Genomic DNA, 18,694 nt, shown 5'->3' on the forward strand with positions numbered 1-18,694 from the left:
TGGAATAAATTAGTATCTTTTAGGTTTTCAGAATCAGAATCTAGAATGGTTTCTATATAATAGTTGAACAGAACAGAAGCTGCACTGGTTGCCGTCCCCTGTTATGCTGTGACCTTCTCAACGCATAATCTGGGGCAGGTTGTATATAGGGATAACGTATATGGTGCATTGCCTTCTGGAAAGCATCTCCATATGTCTGGCCCCATAATTCGCTACGTAAATCGGCTGAAAGATATTCGCCTAAATAATTCCTGCAGTTCAATTGTCCTTCATAATCTAGAAGTTTGTTCCTGAAGTTTTATGCTAGAGCCATTACATGTAAAGGACTGAAAATTCTATCCACATTTAACGTAAGTTTTCTACAAGTGCTGTTGCTGTTAATTTTTCCTTCGGAGTCTATAAAAAGTTGGTCATTTCAGCTTCCAGCTTGTGAAAGGCTCATGTCCTTTTATATTGTTACCACAACATTGGCAATGGCATCTAAAGGTGTCATTTATGTGAAGGTTGGTCTAGTACAAACAATCCTTACAACCTAGTGTATCACTCTGCATATCCTCTTTAGAGTTGTTCTCATTTATATTCTTCTAAGTTGAAAAGTCTCCTGGTCACTTCAACTGCCAGCTTGTGAAAGGCTCATGTCCTTTTTATATTGTTACCACAACACTGGCAATGGCATCTAAAGGTGTCATTTATGTGAAGGTTGGTGTAGTAGAAATAATCCTCACAACCTAGTGTATCACTCTCTGCCTTTCTTCTTCTGAAGTTGCTCTCATTTTCATTTTCTTTCAAGTTGAAAAGTCTTCTGGTTACTTCAACCGCCAGCTTGTTGAAGGCTCGTGTCCTTTTAAATTGTTACAACAACATTGGCAATTTTTTTACAGCCTATATTACCTGCTATCCAACACAATGAGGGAGGATGACATACCATGTTGTGAACCAAAGTTTTGGGTGTATCTAACGCTATGTTTGGTCCTTGTCACATTTGCTGGTCTTACATCTGGTCTTAGTCTCGGTCTCTTCTCATATAATCAAGTTGATCTTGAAGTCCTCATGAAAGCCGGTTTGCCTCATGAGAAAAAAAATGCTGGTGACGCACATTTTCCATGTTCTTCTGAAATATTGCCAAACTTCTAGTTACTGATCGTTTATACCTCTTTCCTTTTTCTCTCTACAGCAAGGATTTTGCCTATCGTTAAGAACGAATATTTGCACTTGTGTACCCTTCTCATTGCAAAATCACTTGCTCTCGAGGTAGGTTTCATTGCGTACAACGTTTTTCACCTCTTTTCATTTTGCTCATTTGTATTCTCTACTAATGTCATTACCTTGTGTCGGAATTAGGCGCTCCCAATTTTCCTGGATCAAATCCTTCCTTTCTGGGCTGCTATTATTGTGTCCGTCACGTTCGTACTAGCCTTCACTGAGGTATACTATACTTTTCAATGGCAGTCTAGTTGTCAAAGTTTGTCATTATTTTGTTTGTTGCACGTGTATCTCTTATTTGTAGGTTATTCCTCAAGCTGTCTGCTCGCGACATGGATTAAGTTTAAGTGCAAAATTTGTTTTCTTCGTCCGGTTCCTCTTGCTGGTTGTATTTCCTGTGTCATACCCAGTCAGCAAGGTAATGGTAAAAGTTTGGGAATGCTTTTCTGAAAGAACTATCTAGTATTCAAGTTTTCTTGCTTCGTTTAACCGCTCATTTTAATGACATCGGCTTGCTGATATCAGTTACTGAAACTCTTGAAGTGAATGTGAAAAAGCTAGTAATACGGCATATCTCATCGGTTCACGACTCTGTACCAGGTCCATCAATAAAGTCACCTCAAAAAGAAAAAATTTTGCCAGGAAATTTACAGCTTCTTCTACAGTAGCATACTTCTAAAGAAAGAAAATAAATGTAAACTTGAGGTTCTAGGCATGAACTCCATTATTCTATCTAAACTCCCAGTGAACCTACTGTGATAGGGACTCCAATCATGTGTTTTGACTTTAAATTTGGCAGTTGCTGGATTGGCTCCTTGGGAAGGGCCATGCTGCACTCCTAAGGCGAGCACAGCTAAAGACGTTGGTGGATTTGCTGTCAGTGAAGGTGAAACTTTTGTCTGAATATCAATTCTTTGATTGTACCGGAGCATGGCTTTCTTCATTTCTGCTGGAAAATTCTTGAGTTGATTTTGGGAAAATTCTTGAGTTGATTTTGGATAAATGTGTCAATGGTCCTGATAGATTTGCATTACTTTCCAGGCAGGGAAAGGTGGAGAGCTGACTGATGACGAAACTACTATCATTAATGGCGCTTTGGACATGACTGAAAAGACTGCTAAAGATGCAATGACACCCATATCTAAAACTTTTTCCCTTGATATAAATTCAATCCTTGACATGTAGTGAACCTCTCTCAGCTCTTTAGTGTCCTATGAGTCAATGTTCCATCGTGGTATTAAGGTCGGTTTTCATTTTTCAGGCATACAATGAGACTAATAATGAGCAAGGGACATAGCCGGATTCCAATTCATTCAGAAGATCCCAAAAATGTTATCGGCCTTGTTTTGGTAACTAATCTCAAGGTGTAATTGTCTCTTGGCTTGATTATTTATTGTTTGAGTGCAGCATTTGATGCCTTTCTTGTGATCCTATATGCATTGCTTTCCTGTGCATCATTGAGTGCTCATTATTATTAGCATCTCTTGCTACTTCTATGGGCTTCTTATAGAAACTACTACCTGTTTATTCTGAACCACCCTGATCGATGAATTTATTAGTATTAGAATTCTATACTTGCTCTTCTTCCATGTTAATGATTAACAAGTCACCAGAGGGTGTCATCCAAATTACATTTAGGCTTTGTGGTTTTAGCGTCATTTTCCTCTTTTTAGGTGAAAAACCTGATATTCTGCAATCCTGAAGACAAAGTTCCACTGAGAAGTATAAATTTAAGCAGAATTCCCAGGTACGACTATTTTTTGGTGAACAAAATCTTGACGCAATGGTTTGGGAGTAGCTCTTTTTAGAGGCTACTTATTAGCTTTTCCAGTGTCTTGGGATCTTCTAATTATGATATTTTTCTTTGATACGTTCTTAGAAAAGTCATATATGCTCAATGTCAGGGTTTATGACGATTGGCCTTTGTATGATGTGCTGAAATTATTTCAAAAGGGTCACAGCCACATGGCTGTTGTTGTCAAGTCTCCGAGAGATGGAAAAGAAACAGAAGAACAGACCAAAGAGTCGCCTAAGTTTATGAGAATGCAAATAGATTCAAACTCGGAACCTGCGGCAACAGATGTTAAAGGTACAAAATAGAAGCAGCTTGGCATAGCTTGACTGTCGTCTACTTTGGTTCGCTTGCACAAAATTTACTCTTGTGTACACTCTTCTTGAAGAACTAATTCTGACGCATCATGTTGCATTCCTGAAAATGTGTCACAAGTCTTCTCCTAGTCTCAACATGCGATAGCATGAAACTTTTGTCCGTAATTTTGTGCACATTTAAAGTCTTTTATTTCCTGGCCAGAGTTGTGTAGTAAATCCTGTAATTAGCATCCAGCCATTGAAATATTTTCATGCCTTGAAATGTTTATAAATCTACAATTGCCTTTCTAAAACCCTGATTAGAAACAGCAGAATACATGGTAGTACTTGTTGTCAACATAAAGAGGAAGGTTCTAGACTAATTTGCTTAAAACTCTTTGGTTAAGGTTGGAATCCCCATCGTGGGTTTTGTTCAAGTCTCCTGACCAGACTCAGAACAATGTATTAATCCGACTTCGTCTTTCTTTATTTCTTAGGAACTAATCATTTATTTGGTCAAGTGGACCTCTCCATTACCTCGGCATATTGTAGTGATAATGAGGCTGGAATTCTTCTTGTTGAGAATACAAGGAAACAAGAGGATGCGTTTCAGGCATCTAATAAATGGGAGGAAGATAGTTTGGAAACCCTCAAAACTAAATATCTAGATGAGGAAGTAATTGGCATTATAACTATGGGGGATGTGATGGAGGAACTCCTCCAGGTAACTATTTCAATTCAAATTTTATATTTTCTCCTCATTTTCTCCTCATTTCCTCTATAATTTTCCTTGCATTTCCATCATAAATGTGATTCCAGATGCCGCTAATGAGCGTACAACTGCTTTCTATATGAAGCTAGCATGTCTCATTTTGATACAACTGTTAGTGAACATCGGTGGAATGGAAGAAATGTTTCAAGATCTTCCTTCAACTGATATGTTTTGCTGAATAAGCGGAACTTACCAATATCATATGTATAATGTCATAGAGTACCACTTGCTGTATGGATTTCAACAAAATTGATGAACAGATCAGGTTCTTTTCCAGCTTCGGTCTCACCTATGCATATGACAGCAGAGATCAAGTTCCGTTGATTCTTGTCTACAGAACAACTGTGTGTTTGACCCTTTTTTAAGATTGGCTATGTTTCATTCCTTATTGGAAGAAAAGCTCATCTCCATCAGCTTATGGAAATATGCCATAACTGCCGCACAAAAAATACCTTCTTTATATCTTGTGCATCAGAAAACGATTTTTGCTTTTCCTTCTGATATTCTTGTATATAGTTTAATCACATTTTGGTGCGCACTTTTTGATTCAACGTGAATGATTAAACTAATCAGCAATTTTTGAGGTTGCTAGGAGATTTGAAGTTTTTTTTTTTTATCAGGAAATACATAGTAGCAGTGTCATTTTGTATCTCAGCTCATTAACTTGTATCCTGAGAATCTGAAATTTGGACTCCGAAGGATCATTGCTTTCACAAGTGACATATCTTTAACTTTGCTGTTTTCCAGGAAGAAATTTTGGACGAAACTGATTTGAATGTCCATAACAAGTAAGTGATTCTAATTTTGATTGTTCTTGAGGTTTTGTCATCTGTTTTACAATTACACAGACGGATGATTTGAGGTTTATCTGCGGAACCAGAATGAGTTCTCTACCTTGGAAGAGAACACCTTCGTCTCCTACAACAGCTTCAGTCACTCGAATTCAGTGGAGAACTCCAGCTTCATCTCCTTTTTCTTCGTATTATAACACTCCCATGCTGCGCTCACCAGTCTTACCATATGTTCCATCTCCAGTTGTAAGACCTGTACTATATGCTTCTCCGGGAAGATCGATTTTGGGTTCTCCTTCACAATCAGGTTCTTTGTTCCCCGTTCGCAGCTCACCATCTTCCCAGCAGGTATGTCAAATTCAAAAGCTTACCTTTATTTCTTGAGTAGAAAAAGATTTTACCCTGCAACATCAACATTATAAATCCATAATCTCCTCTTCATCCTTCCCGTTGTCTCCATCCTCCCTCTTGAGCTCTCTTGTTTTTGTAACCAATATTGAGGAAATTAGGATGGCTTTTTTGCCCCCGCCTTCTCTTTCTCTGAAAAAATGGAGGAATTTTTGAAAATTCTGCTGTTACAGGCTTATTCATGTCTTAACAGGTGTCAAGAAACTCGTACGAGAGGTTAAGGCCTGCAGGGAATTTTTCATAAACCCTCCAGGTCTCTGCGGGCACATCAGTTACTGTTAGTTATTACCAGCCTACGGCCTACTAATTCTGGGGAAAGATATTGCTACGGCTGATCTAAATCTTGGTTCAGATATTATAATTTTGAAGGAGGAAGCATGTTTCAAGATTAAGCCAAAATTGGAATCCAATTGGACCATGCAGTTACAAGTTATTTAATTATGTCCATACACCCTAATTTTGCTGCTTGCGAGTTGAAGGCAGGAGATCAAAAGAGACCTAAAATTTTACTACCTTCGTGTATTTCTGTTTAGACTAATTAGGGATGGTCCTTGAGCTAATGCCGACAAAATTTGACAAAAATATCTTCCCATTACAGATACTAATAACCTCAAACGAAAGCGTGAAATGACTGACTGCATATGAAACTGAAAAGAATATTTAAGGCAAACGCTACCGACAAGCCGACTAGGACAAAAGCATTGCCTCTCATTCATTTGGACAAAAAATATCTTCCTTCCTATAACAGATACTAATGACCTCAAACGAAAATCCAACCCCCCCCCCCCCCCCAACACCCCAAAAAAAAAAAATTTTTGCCTTTCATCTGTTTGGATAAGCAAGTTTCTCGACAAAAAGGAGAAGATAAAAGAGAGTGGGTGAGAAACATCGACCAGCAAGCTGGGAAGTCATGAATAAAATTCTCATTGGTGCTGAACCACTGCCTCTCCACTGTCCAAGAACAGCATCATGGAATCAAAGAAACCCAATCCTCCACAGCAAAACTTTGAACCACGCAACTTTTCAGCTAAAAAGTTGGAGGCTACATGCAGAAGCAAAGGGCTTCAACAGGGCACCAGCTAATATGCTGCAGCAAAAAGATAGAGAGCATGCTGCAGCAAAAAGCTACGGAGGAAAAAATGGCGAGGATGATGATGATGATGACAAGATACCGGAGGCTGTGTGGGAGAGGATAATGTTCAGAATCTTGTTTTATGTTGGTGTTCCTTTGGTCACCGGGGTTGCCTTGCTGCAAGTTTTCAGCATAATGAAGGAGCAGAACTTGTGGGATGTGCCCATTTGGTTACCTTTCTTGACGACATTCCTCACCTTTGGCGCTTCGGCACTGGGGATAGCTTACGGGACTCTGTCCACGAGTTGGGATGCACAGAGAGAGGGCTCGTTTCTTGGTTTCGAAGAAGCTCAGAAGAATTGGGTGGAAATATGGAAAGAAGAAGAAGAAGAAGAGGAGTGATCGGCATGAAAGGATTGCACATCACTGTTATCTCTATTAATCAATCTAGGATTACTGATTGGTGTATTCTTCGTCAATGAATGTTATAAGAACATAAAATCGTTTCATGTGAGTAAACAGATTGGATTATCCATATATGTGGCAAAAGGAACTGATCCTTGACCGTACTATTTCTTTAAGCAATATAAAATCATATCCATTTAACATGAGCCCGCAAAATCAGGAATGTGTAGAATTTGCGAGTGAAAATTACCCCAGTAAATTGCAGCCATGAGTGTACCCTTAACAAATAAAGCACCATTGAAAATTGAAATGCAGATTAAATGTGTTCCCCTAACCTAGCAGACAGACGAAGAACCGGGTGGCAAGTCACGGAAACCTGTTAACTGGGCCTCCGATTTTCATTTGTTGGCTGGGCCTTTTCCTTCTTTGCCATGGACTGGGCGAGTTTGCCTTAAGCACAAGTTGCGTATCACTCCTCTATTTTCGCAGTTTGACACATTGTGAGCGTCAATTTTAAGGAAGTTACTCTGGACCTTACTTGACCAGTCCAAAAACAACTTTTTCCCTTTTTTTTTTTTTTTGGTTTGAAAGGCCAATCCAAAATAACTGATATGGGTACTTAGGCTCCGTTTGATAACACTGAATTCTGAATTCTGAATGCTGAATACTAAAATAATTAATTTGCTGAATTTGAAGCACTGAAAAGAGATATATGAATGTCTGAATCTTAATGCTGAACCTATTTATAGTGTTTGATAAATATTCATAACTTAATGCTTAATAAGCTAAATTGTACAATTTTGTCCTTCTATCTTTTAATCCAAAAAGAAAATAGAACTTATGATTTAATTAACTTAAAATTGTTAGGTATGAAAATGACAATGATTGTGAAGAACAATGCATACAATGACAATGTTTCTTTGTGTGAGAAAATGGTATGGTTTCATCATTTTGAGAATGAGAAAACAAGCTTTTAATACTCCAAAAGCACGTTCAATTACATTTCTCAATCTTGCATGTGCTTGGTTAAAGCGTTCTTCTTTTGATCTTGGACGAGAAGCATTTCGAAAATCAGACAACCAATATCTAATATTTCGATATGGTGTCATAAACCCACGTGTGTGTGGATAAGCTGCATCACATAAATAATATTTATCTGCACAAAAAAATATATATCAAAATAAAAATGTTTGTGGATGAAAATTACTGCAAAAAAAATACTATTGTTAAAAAAAAATTTGAATAGAGAATATCAGGTCGTTTTGACTAATTAGATAAGGATTTTGAATAGGGAATATTAGGTTGTTTAATTAGATAATAATTTTGAATGTAATTAACAAATAGGGATATATTTGGTAGATAAGATAAAGTAGTTGAAGTAAATCTCTTGATTCTTATCAAATTAAGCATTCAGCTACGATTCTTGTGCTGAAAAAAATACATACAAATTCAGCACCACTTAATAAGTTCAGCAGGTGAATTTTAATTTATCAAACACCCACAACATCTGAATGTTTGAATGAATTCAGTTTCAACACTTTTTTATGTTATCAAACAGGCACTTACCATGTCACGTGATTCATGGATGAGCTTACAACTCTACGCCTACCTCAGGCAAAACTTGGTTCAGACTTAGCACTATAGGAGATAAAAATTATTTGAATAGCAGATTATTTAGAAATTTTTTTTTAATAATTTTATAACATTTTTTGTGATGTAATGTACTTAAAATAATAAGATAATTAAAAATTATATTTTTTATGCAAGCAAAATAAAATATTTACAATTTTTCCCCCAAATTATGATGGTTTTTAAACCGACCTACTGTTTTTCAGCTCTTGATAAGCATGGAAAAGTTGGCGTGGAAGCCTGATAAGAGGCTTTAGGATTGTGACGTGGAGGATTTGGTCGACATCTGTTTTTTTTTTTTTTTTTGGAAGAACATTTGTAGGCTTTCATTTAGGGCTGTAAACGGTTCCGGATCCGGACCCGAATCGGATCCGTAAAATTTATCCGGATATGGGTAGGGATTTAGTTTCGTTACCCGGACTCGGATCCGGATCCATTTTGTCAAGTAAAAACGGGTCGGATATGGAATATAGTATTCCGACCCGTATTGGACCTGAATCCGGATATAAATAGATTAATAATTTAAAAAATATATATTTATTAATATAATTTGATTAAGATGATGTATTTGAGTAATCAATATAATTGGACCCGGATCCTAATCAATATAATTTGATTAGAGTGATATATTTGAGTATGGTTAATTTGATTTCTTTTCTTATTTGATTTTTTTTGTATTAGTTAGAAATTAGTTTATAAATATATGTTTTTTTCTCATTTTTTTAAGAATTATAAATTTTGTTAGTTTTTTTCAGGTAGACTCGGATCCGGAACATAAAGTAAAAGATCCGTCGGATAAACGGGTCGGGTCCGGATCCGATATAGTGTGCCGGGTCTGAAATAATGAATTTCGACCCAGATCCAACCCGTTGACAAGCCTACTTTCTTTCATGATGAACCTATGGTTACAGCATCAACGATAGTCTTGGGAAAGTCCACAAACCAAATTCTATGACATTTTTGACATAATAAATGTAATGTGGGCAGGAATATTATTGGCCGTACTCCCGTGACTAATTCTGACATATTCAAAACTAGCTAACAATAGTCCCGTTCCAGCTCCGTCCTCCATGAAGGCTCCATCCACATTGCTTTTTAACAAGTTTTCTCCTGGTGCTACCCATTTGCCATGATTCTAATAGATGCGTGCTGTAGTGGAACCAATCCACCAGAGTCACGTGTCCGTTCGGACATGATGACTTGTCAGCTCGACCGGATCAGCTCGGACAGGTGAGGTGCCAGTTCGGGCAAGGTCACCACCTCTGAGCTAGATGGGCCTAGCAAGTCGCGGCTCCCAAACCTTTTAGAACCAGCAGACGGAACCCTAAGAAAAATCCGTTTCTAATAAGACTCATAATCTTATAAGGAAACTACTACCTAAAACCCTAAAAATATAGCATCACAAAACAATAAAAGGCACGTCATCTACAACAATCAATACTGTTGCTTTACCCTTAGCTATTACTGATTTGATCGTTGAAGTCACAATGGGGAACTAGCCCTGCTGTTCACTCTCTTGTAGGTCAGTTCATGCCATCCGGCTAGCACCAGTCCGCTCATCCATAGTTCGCTCAGCTCGTTGCCACTCAGTTACTCAGTTTGGATCGTACTCTCGGCTGTCGCATCACATGCCCCATCTTTTGTGCGTATGCTCCAATACTCCTTCATGAAAACTCTAGCATGTTCCCCAATTTGCCCAACTTCTCTAGCTTTATCTTCAAAAAATATTTGGTTCCAATTCCTCCATATGATCCACAAGGTTGCAGCTGTAATCACAACTGTTTCTTTGCTTTATGTTCTCATATAACAATCAAACCATCCTCCAAAATTTGGTCGACCTCTGGTTGTTAGTCACTGTAAATTCAAGTTGATTGTGTTGATGTTGTTGATAATCATACTTTAAACTTTTATTAGCTGTGTTTTTCGTTTGTCTGATTATTGGATCCTTCTTTCTAGGTTCAAAGAAGTTTCAATCAAATGACTATTTCAATCATGTGGTAATATTATTGCTAATGGTCTTATCCCTTTTAGCGTCTGTCTCCCTGGAACACCTGTAGCTTCTTTAATTTTTGTTGAATCTGAATTTCTCCTGGTTTTACGAAGAAGAAGAAGAAAGGAAAAGATATTAACCCGATTGAGAAGAAATGAAAGAAAAATGGTTTTCTTTTGTATCATTTGGGAAAATAGAAGTGCGTATGTCTCTGCATATATAATGCTTTGAGGGGAAAAGAAAAAGGAAATAATAACAAGTGTCTCAAAGGAATTAGGCAGTAAACTTAAAGTTAGGTAAAAGAACAGGACATTCAGCCTCTTACCTTTCAATCCTCTCCTAGAAAATCAATTTTAATAGCAGTGAAAATGACAAAAAAAAAAAAAAACCATATCCCTTCTACTAGTCATCTGTTTGTTCGCATCTCCCTCCCTCCAATTCGTCAAATCCAAAGGAAGCTTAATTTTTATCACTATCGTCCATCTGTCTCGAATGGCGCTGTATTAAAAAATGCGAAACGATTCCTGCTTGCTGGCGCAATCGTCAAACCCCATACGAAACTATTAGAAGCGAGTGAACAAATTGAAAAGATAAAACTTGAAAAGGACATGGAGTATAATTTGGTCCAGATATCAAAATATGCAGGCCCAGCATTGCTTTTGCGGAGTATCATTTTTTCTTCTCGGCAACATTTCCGGTCCGTCTGACCATCAGGTGCCCTACCACTCCTTTTCCCCTTCTTTGATATTTCCATCAACTAGTACTAGTGGCATGCTTTTTTTTCCTGAAACGCCCAGTCCCATCATTTTGACGAGAGGAATTGTGGGACGATGACCGATGACGCAACATTTTTTCAATGTTTGATGATCACTTCCCCTTAATTCTTTCCACTAGTAAATAAAATTTTTGACTTCATTCCTCCGTTTGATTCTTGACAATAATGCTGACGGAAAGATTCTCTATTACTGTCCGCGAGTACTTGTCTTTGCATTTGAATTAAGGGATAATATCAGAAACGTCCCTAGAGATTTCTCTTAATATCACTTGCCTATTCTAAAATTTTTAAACTATCACTTATCTCTCTTATTTTTGTTATTTGTGTAACAAAATTTTTAAAAATCCTAAACTACCCTTTCACTTACTAAGTAAAATTATTTCTAAACCACTTTATTCATTTCAAGAAAATCATCACCTACAAAAAATAATCTCTTGCAGTACTACCGCATGGCAATAATATACCCCATATAAAATATAAATTTGAAAAATAAAAAAAATAATTGAAAAGAAATACACTTACATCAATGTAATTCTTTATGTTCAAAATCGATTTCTTATGAATTTATATTTTTTTTCCAACAACTTCTCAACCCTTGATTAAACCATTAACTGTACCAATCATTATAAAATCAACTCAAAATAAGCAAATAAATCATACTCCACTTTATCACAATCACAAAAAGTAAAAAATAAATAAAATTTAATTTATTATAATTTATAAATAAAATATCACATAGTCGTCCAAAAAATATGAGTAAGGAAGAATGATGGAGAAAAGGAAAAAGAAGAAAGCTACTTTAGTTTCTTTTTTTTTTTCAATTTTTGACCTCCATTTATTTGATATGTTATGAATTATATGCCGAGTGAGAGTTAATATAGTCTTTTTATATTTACTAAAGCAGGTAAGTAATATTAAGAGAAATCTCAAGAGAGGTTTCTGATATTATCCCTTTAATTAATACATCTAGGATTCATTCATACGAATTCTCTCAACTTGTGAAATAATTGCCCCCTTTATTAAGTGGTCTCAAATCTAAAAGCCTTTTGACCCAAATCTTAATGACTTGAAGGGCTGCCCAACGGTAAGACTTTCCCGAGCGCCACGGACTTTGGACTCTACTTACCTACAAAAAATATCCTAATCAATCTTTCCTTTTTTCTTTCTGTGTTAAATTGGTTACCTAGCATAAGAACAGCGAAGTTCGTTAAAAACAACAAAGGCCGCCTCCGACGCACGAGCAGTAGTAGTAGTAGTACTCCGTAATTCGTTCCGTCGCCGGCTCTGTCTTGAAGAATCGAATGCTTCTCCAGCTAGAGCCTCCTGAATAAGTTTTGGGAAAATTAGACAAACCGTCCCTCACATATTGCGTATGATAAAATTCAGTCCCTCAAAATAAAATTGATCGATTTTAGTTCCTAACATATTAAAAGTGATCGGTTTTGGACCTCCAACGCATTTTCAGGCCATTTTTAATCGGAATGAGTTAGGGACCCACTGTGCGTTCCAATTTTTAAGGGTAAAATTGACAACCCAAATGGTGCGTTGACTGCTAATGTAAAGGACCAATTTCTTCTCTGAAGTAGGTCTTCTTCTTCACTTTAGGAATCCAACTTTCATCGACAAAATGACAGAGCAAATATGGAGAATCCATGTCAACCCCAAACTGTGATTGTGGTGTACTTACAAGGCTGAAAACTTCATGGATCTTTGACAATGTAGGAAAAAGGTTCTCTGGCTGCGCCTATTATAAGATAAGTTGTTTCTTGAAATTTGTTGAGCAATGAGTAGTGATACTGACAATAGGTTTGCTTTTGATTCCGAGCTACGGTTATGGTACTTTAGTCCAGGTCAGTAGGGGGTGACGCCGATTTTGACTTAGATGATGATTCCGGCGACTTCGATTATTCTTGTTTCACCTGGACTACTCACCTTCGGCGCCACTACGGTAATGGTAGTTTTTTAAATGGGTCGGTTGTGAATACTATTGAGTTAGCCGGTGGATGGTGTGGGTAGGGGTTATAGGGGAAGAGGCGCGGCTTGTTTGATCGACCAGGAGAAGCTTCCAGATGATGTATGTGGTGGGGATGTATATAGGTGGATGGATTTGCAGGATCCTTGTAGCTATGGGAGCAAAGATGGGACTACACGCACGGAGGAGGATTATGGCAGGGGATGGAGGTGGGATGATTCAATTGAAGGTGGCTGTGCTTTTGGAAGTTAATGGGAGCATATGGAGGTGGGTCCTTTACATTTGCAGTCAACCCACTACTTGATTTATCAATTTTACCCTTAAAATCTGGAACACGTTGTGGATCTCCAACTCATTCCGATTAAAAATGACATGAAAATACGTCGAAGGACCAAAATCGATCACTTTTTTATCATATTAGGGATTAAAATTGATCATTTTCATTCTGAAGAACTGAATTTTATCATACGCAATATGCGAGGGGCGATTTGTCTCATTTTCCCAAAGTAAAATCCAGCACTAACTTGCAAGCGTAACTGGTCTTGCGAACGGACAAATGGTTACGGAACTACATAGGGACCATTTTTCCTCCGACCTGCTACAGTTGAATGGTTGAAATAGTTTTAAATTCACGAGCGATTGCACATGGAGCTGTGCATCCGGGGCCTGAGTTTGCACAACGCTAGAGGGGCGGGGGGGTTTCCAGGAATTTATCCCTGAGTACATACTTGTCATGAACTTGCCCGTTCCACTGCTAATACTGCTCCTCTTTCAAATGTTTTTTTTTTTTTGCCACAGATTAAGAAAAATGATAAAGGGCAAAAAAGGAGCCAAACATTTAAAATTTTTGTTGAAATTCAACATTGTTTTTGAATCACCTACGTAGTTCTATGCTAAGAGCCGTTTGGAGTTGCAGTAGTTTATTGAAAAATACTTTATGAGTTGAGATTTTAATAAAAATATTTATTAACTGTTTAAGTACTTTTAAATATATTATTTGGAGACATATGACCTGTTTGGCAAATAGGTTTTTATCCAAATTTGCCTCCTACCAGCTTTTTACCAACTTTAGTTATAATAACCTAAAAAACTTTTTAAAATTTTTTACCTACACACTTCAAAATACCCAAAACACACACAAAAAAAAAATTCCTTTCCCATTTTCTTCTACTTCCTCCCCCACTCCAACTCACTATCACCTTCGTTGCTGGCCACCACATTCGCCACCAATTTCGGCGCCGATTACCTCTTCCAGTGCCAGTTTTTTTTTCTTTTTTGCAATTTTCCCTTTCCCCTCTCCCCCGCCATCCTCCCCTTTTGCCCAATCTGGTCCTCCCTTTTTTTCCTTTTTCCCTCTCTCTTTCCCTCTTTTCTCCCCCATCACCATCCCTCTTCCTCTCTAGTTGATTTGGTCGCGAGACTAGATTGCACCAGGCAAGGGGGAGGGAGAGGGAAAATTGTAAAAAAAAAAAAAAAAATCTGTTGCTACTTTGTCCAACGAGGGAAAGAGATGGGAGGGGAGGAGAGGGAGAGGAAAAATTGCCAAAAAAAGAAAAAAAAAGTTTCTGTTACTACTTCATTTGGCAGGAGGGACGGAGAGTTGGTGGGCGACGAAAGGGAGAGAGGGAAGGGGAGAGGGGAGAAGGGAAGAGGGAGAAGAGGGATGGCGGGGGAGGGAGAGGGAGGGGTGGCGGACAGGAGAGGGGGAGAGAGAAAAAGCAAAAAAAAAAAAAAATCTCTTTTGCTGCTTCATTTGGCAGGTTTTTCGGGAGAGGGAATGGGGAAGGGAAGAGGAAGGGAAGAAAGAAAAGAAAAAAGAAAAAGAAAAGGAAAAAAAAATTTTCATCTTACAATTTTTGTCTACAACTTCTACAGTAAATTACAGTAAAATTTTAGACAAACACATAAAAAACTCACTTGCCAAACGGGGTCATAGTTTAATAAGTATTTATTGTATTAGGTAATGTGTAATTTAAAATTTATTAAAAGTGTTTATCTCTTTATTTTGTGCATAATATAGGATAAAATGATTAAATTTGATATTTTATTTTTTAAATCACAAAAGTTACTCTAAAAGTACTAATTTTGAGTTTTTATTAAAAGTATTTTTTACATAAAAAACTCTACCTCTAATTTTATGAAATGATATTTATCAAGCATTTTAAAAGTATTTTTAATAACTAAAAGTACTACAACAGCAAACAAGGCCTAAAAAGAAGGGGACATTCAATCGAGTTGTGTAAAAAATTAAATGGAAGCCCGTCTGGGTTAGAGGAACCCATTGACCCACTTGACGTCCTAGATTGAATTTCAAAATTTACAGTCTAAAGAGAGATTTTTTTTGTTTAAAGAAGAGATTTATTCGTAAATTAAGGCCTTGCTTGGATTGCAACTTTTCATCGGAAAATTACGTTATTTTCCGTGATCACATTTTTCTATTATCTTTTTTCCTCACATACATCAAATCGCTACAATAATTTTTTCATGAAAAATCATGGAAAATGCAATCCAAACACAACCTAACCGTGTTTGAAATGTAACCATAGACTAGTAGCCCAAGCTTTGACGGCAACACTAGACTGAATAGAGAATGTTTCGAGAGGCAGTCATTCATTCTTCATGATGATATCACCTTTCCATGGTTGTTCATTTCGTGGAAAACGAAGTGCCACCGGCTTTGTTTGGTCGCGTAGGACTAAAATTCCTGAGTGGGGTCCGTAGTTGAAAAAGTTGTGCATAATACTCCTACTTGCCAAACGGGCGGACAAATTTGAATACTCTTCTAGCACTAGCATATAGCGAAACATTTCGATTTGTATGGTTGTCCATTGTACGAGAATCGACAGAATTGTCCTTTGCATGGATGATATGGAACCATGGAAGATGAATATACAAAATATCCCACAATCAACCAAAACCAACAACAAATAAATAAAGAAATAAACCAAAGCCAACACGGCATTCAACTAAAAAATTATTAACAACTAGATCATCATTGAAAGCATCGCCTACTGTACATTGTACAAAACAGCCCCCCTCTCTTCTTGACTTCTCAAACACCACTGCGTACTAACAATAATTATCCTTAGGATTGACACCCAAAAATTAAAAAAATATATATAAAAGACGAAACTGGCATTGCCGGCGTCTAATGGGAGATACTTGCATGGTTCAAGACGAAGAAGTTCATCTAATCCTTGGAAGTTAGCATATGACGCAAGAATTTGGATCCTCCTCCGCACTCCTGGCGTAGTATGCCGGCGCTGTTGGCGGGTAATGATGGTACTGATACGGCATCGGTGGCTGGTAGTTTTGGTGATAGGCCGGTAGGTAATGTTGCTGAAAAGATGGCGGCGGGGGAAGTGCCGGGTAGGCTTTCACGGCATCACCTTTTGATTCGTTCTTCTTGTTATCTCCACCACCACCTCCTCCTCCCTTCTTTTCGTCCCCTCCCTTTTTGGGGTCATCTTTCTTTTGTGACTCGTCCTTCTTCTTCTCCGGCTCTTTTGCTGGTCCAACAGACACTATTTCAGTGTGACAGAGCTTCCTTAATTTGGAAACTATGCCGACCGGATCAATGTCACCGACTACAGTCAGTTTCTTGTCCTTGCTTTCTATTGCAACTGACTCAATCCCTGTGTAAGATTAGTTTGGACCAAATTAATCCAGTTTTGATGAAATCTTTTGTGTTTTTTTTGGGGGATATATGGATGGACCCTTTCATTGTAATCTAGTAGTGGTACTAGAATGAAAGGAATCAAAGGACAGCTTGCACAATATGTACACATACCTACGAGGCCAGACACCTTTTGCATGACTTTTTGTTTCACTTTGTCATCATGAAATTCCACTTTCAACACCACTTTCTGTCATAAAGCCAGGATGAGAAACACGAATTAGCTTAAACAGTTTATAGAGGGATTCAAGACAACTCGTGAGGCTAAAAGCAAAAAAGAAAAAATATATATATTGCAAAAAGGTACACAACTTTTTAAGCGTACGCTGGTTTTTGTTCAAGAATCAGAAAAAATCTTTTCATGTTAATACTACTACTATTACCGCTAAAAGAAGCACCAGAAAATAATATGCTACCGTACTACTATTGCGATTATGAAACGGGTAAGCACCCAAATATGATTAAGAACGAGTAGTCAAGCTCAACGGGAAACGGATTTATGACGAGAGAGCTGCCTAACCTTCATTTTCTCTGGGCAAAGCTGGGGGAGAGCTGCAGTTGGAGGCTTAAATTAAGCGAGACAGAGGAAGGGAATATTCAGCTTTTGTAGCCCGTGGATAGAGAAATCCAAGGAAAATAAGAGAGAAACGAAGACGAGAAAGGGAAAAGGAAAGAGAGAGAGAGAGAGAGAGAGAGAGAGACGAGTTTATTTTGGGCGGTGTTTTGTCCCGCTTCAGCTGCCTTCCAAGTCTTGAACCCAATTTATAGCACCAGACCAGACCACTGCCACGAGTAACGTAGAACCGACGACTAGAAAAGTCGCGGGTGCGGATGGATTGCTGCTAATGGCCCTGAAAATAAAGGAGTGCGAGGCCCCCGAGTCAAAGTACGAGTCAAGGTGGCTCTGCTGTTTGCTAATCTTAGTCAAGATTGTCTCCCAACAGAGAGAGAGGAAGGGTAAAGCCGTAAAGTTGAGCGTATTTTTCAAGCACTACGTCATGCGACTCACAGTCTCATACCTCAGACAAAGCCAATTGTGCTGAAAAAAGCGACATCGTTTTTCGCGGGGCTGCCACCATATGGTGCATTTTCCCGGAACTAACCGGCGGACCACCGCGCGTCGTGTTATTAATTAGGATTATTTTTTGTTACTACTGCTCCAACGAAAATCGGTCTGAACAAATTTGTGCAAAATGCACAAAATATAATATTATATGCACACGATATAATTTATTTTTAACAATATATAATTATAGAATAAAATTTTATAAATTCCACCGCGACGTGAAACGATATACAATTATTTTTGATCAGCCAGGAACCTTTCGGACGGTTGCTGCCCCTCCTCTCACACACACACACACACACACATATATAAATAAATATATATTTTTTTAACTCTAAAGAGAATAGGGCCGGTTCTTGCTTTAAACTATTTTGGACGGCGAGGGTTACGTGATAACGCTTTTTTTTTTTTTTTTCTTTTTTTGTGGTGAGGAAACAGCGAGCTGTGTCAATCAATTGGCATCTCTATCCGAAAGTAAACTTTTTAAAACCACGAGGACGATCTAACATCAATAGATGATCTTTCTGGTGCTGATATGTTTGAACCGGAACCGGAACCACGATTTGTCAAAACCAAAATTAGAACCAACTTCGATAATTTTGAAGATTCGGTTTAGGTTCATTAAAATTGACATTGGACTTGACGCATTTAGACTGACTCCAACCATCCCTATCCAACTATATTGGTACATTAAGCCATTTCTCCTTTTGCGTTCCAATTTCAACGAGAAATTTATGTATATGTCATTTTATTTAAAACGTTCAATAAATGTAAGGTATTTTTTGCATGAGATTTGCATTACTTTTCTTTACCTTGTCAACTATTAATACAATAAGCGTCTTATTTT

At 37.7% G+C, this 18,694-nt stretch overlaps 2 protein-coding genes across 2 annotated transcripts; one reads left to right on the plus strand and one right to left on the minus strand.

Annotated features, from left to right (window-relative positions):
• The first annotated feature begins 903 nt into the window (after positions 1–903).
• LOC113724967 (DUF21 domain-containing protein At5g52790-like) lies at positions 904–4,855 on the plus strand. The gene is made up of 11 exons (XM_027247891.2): positions 904–1,087; positions 1,175–1,251; positions 1,342–1,425; positions 1,508–1,621; positions 2,003–2,089; positions 2,245–2,384; positions 2,465–2,552; positions 2,877–2,950; positions 3,108–3,292; positions 3,789–4,015; positions 4,811–4,855. The coding sequence occupies exons 1-11, from the start codon at positions 907–909 to the stop codon at positions 4,853–4,855; spliced, it is 1,302 nt and encodes a 433-aa protein (XP_027103692.2). The 5' UTR covers positions 904–906.
• Positions 4,856–16,045: 11,190 nt separating this feature from the next.
• LOC113724971 (uncharacterized) lies at positions 16,046–17,516 on the minus strand. Its single transcript, XM_027247896.2, has 3 exons — positions 17,302–17,516; positions 16,896–16,971; positions 16,046–16,740 (listed from the first exon to the last, which is right to left on the minus strand). Exons 1-3 carry the CDS (start codon positions 17,305–17,307, stop codon positions 16,310–16,312), a joined length of 513 nt encoding a protein of 170 aa, XP_027103697.1. The 5' UTR covers positions 17,308–17,516; the 3' UTR covers positions 16,046–16,309.
• Between the last annotated feature and the right edge of the window lie 1,178 nt (positions 17,517–18,694).

The sequence above is a fragment of the Coffea arabica genome, chromosome 2c, assembly GCF_036785885.1.
Source record: "Coffea arabica cultivar ET-39 chromosome 2c, Coffea Arabica ET-39 HiFi, whole genome shotgun sequence".
Taxonomy (NCBI): Eukaryota; Viridiplantae; Streptophyta; class Magnoliopsida; order Gentianales; family Rubiaceae; genus Coffea; species Coffea arabica.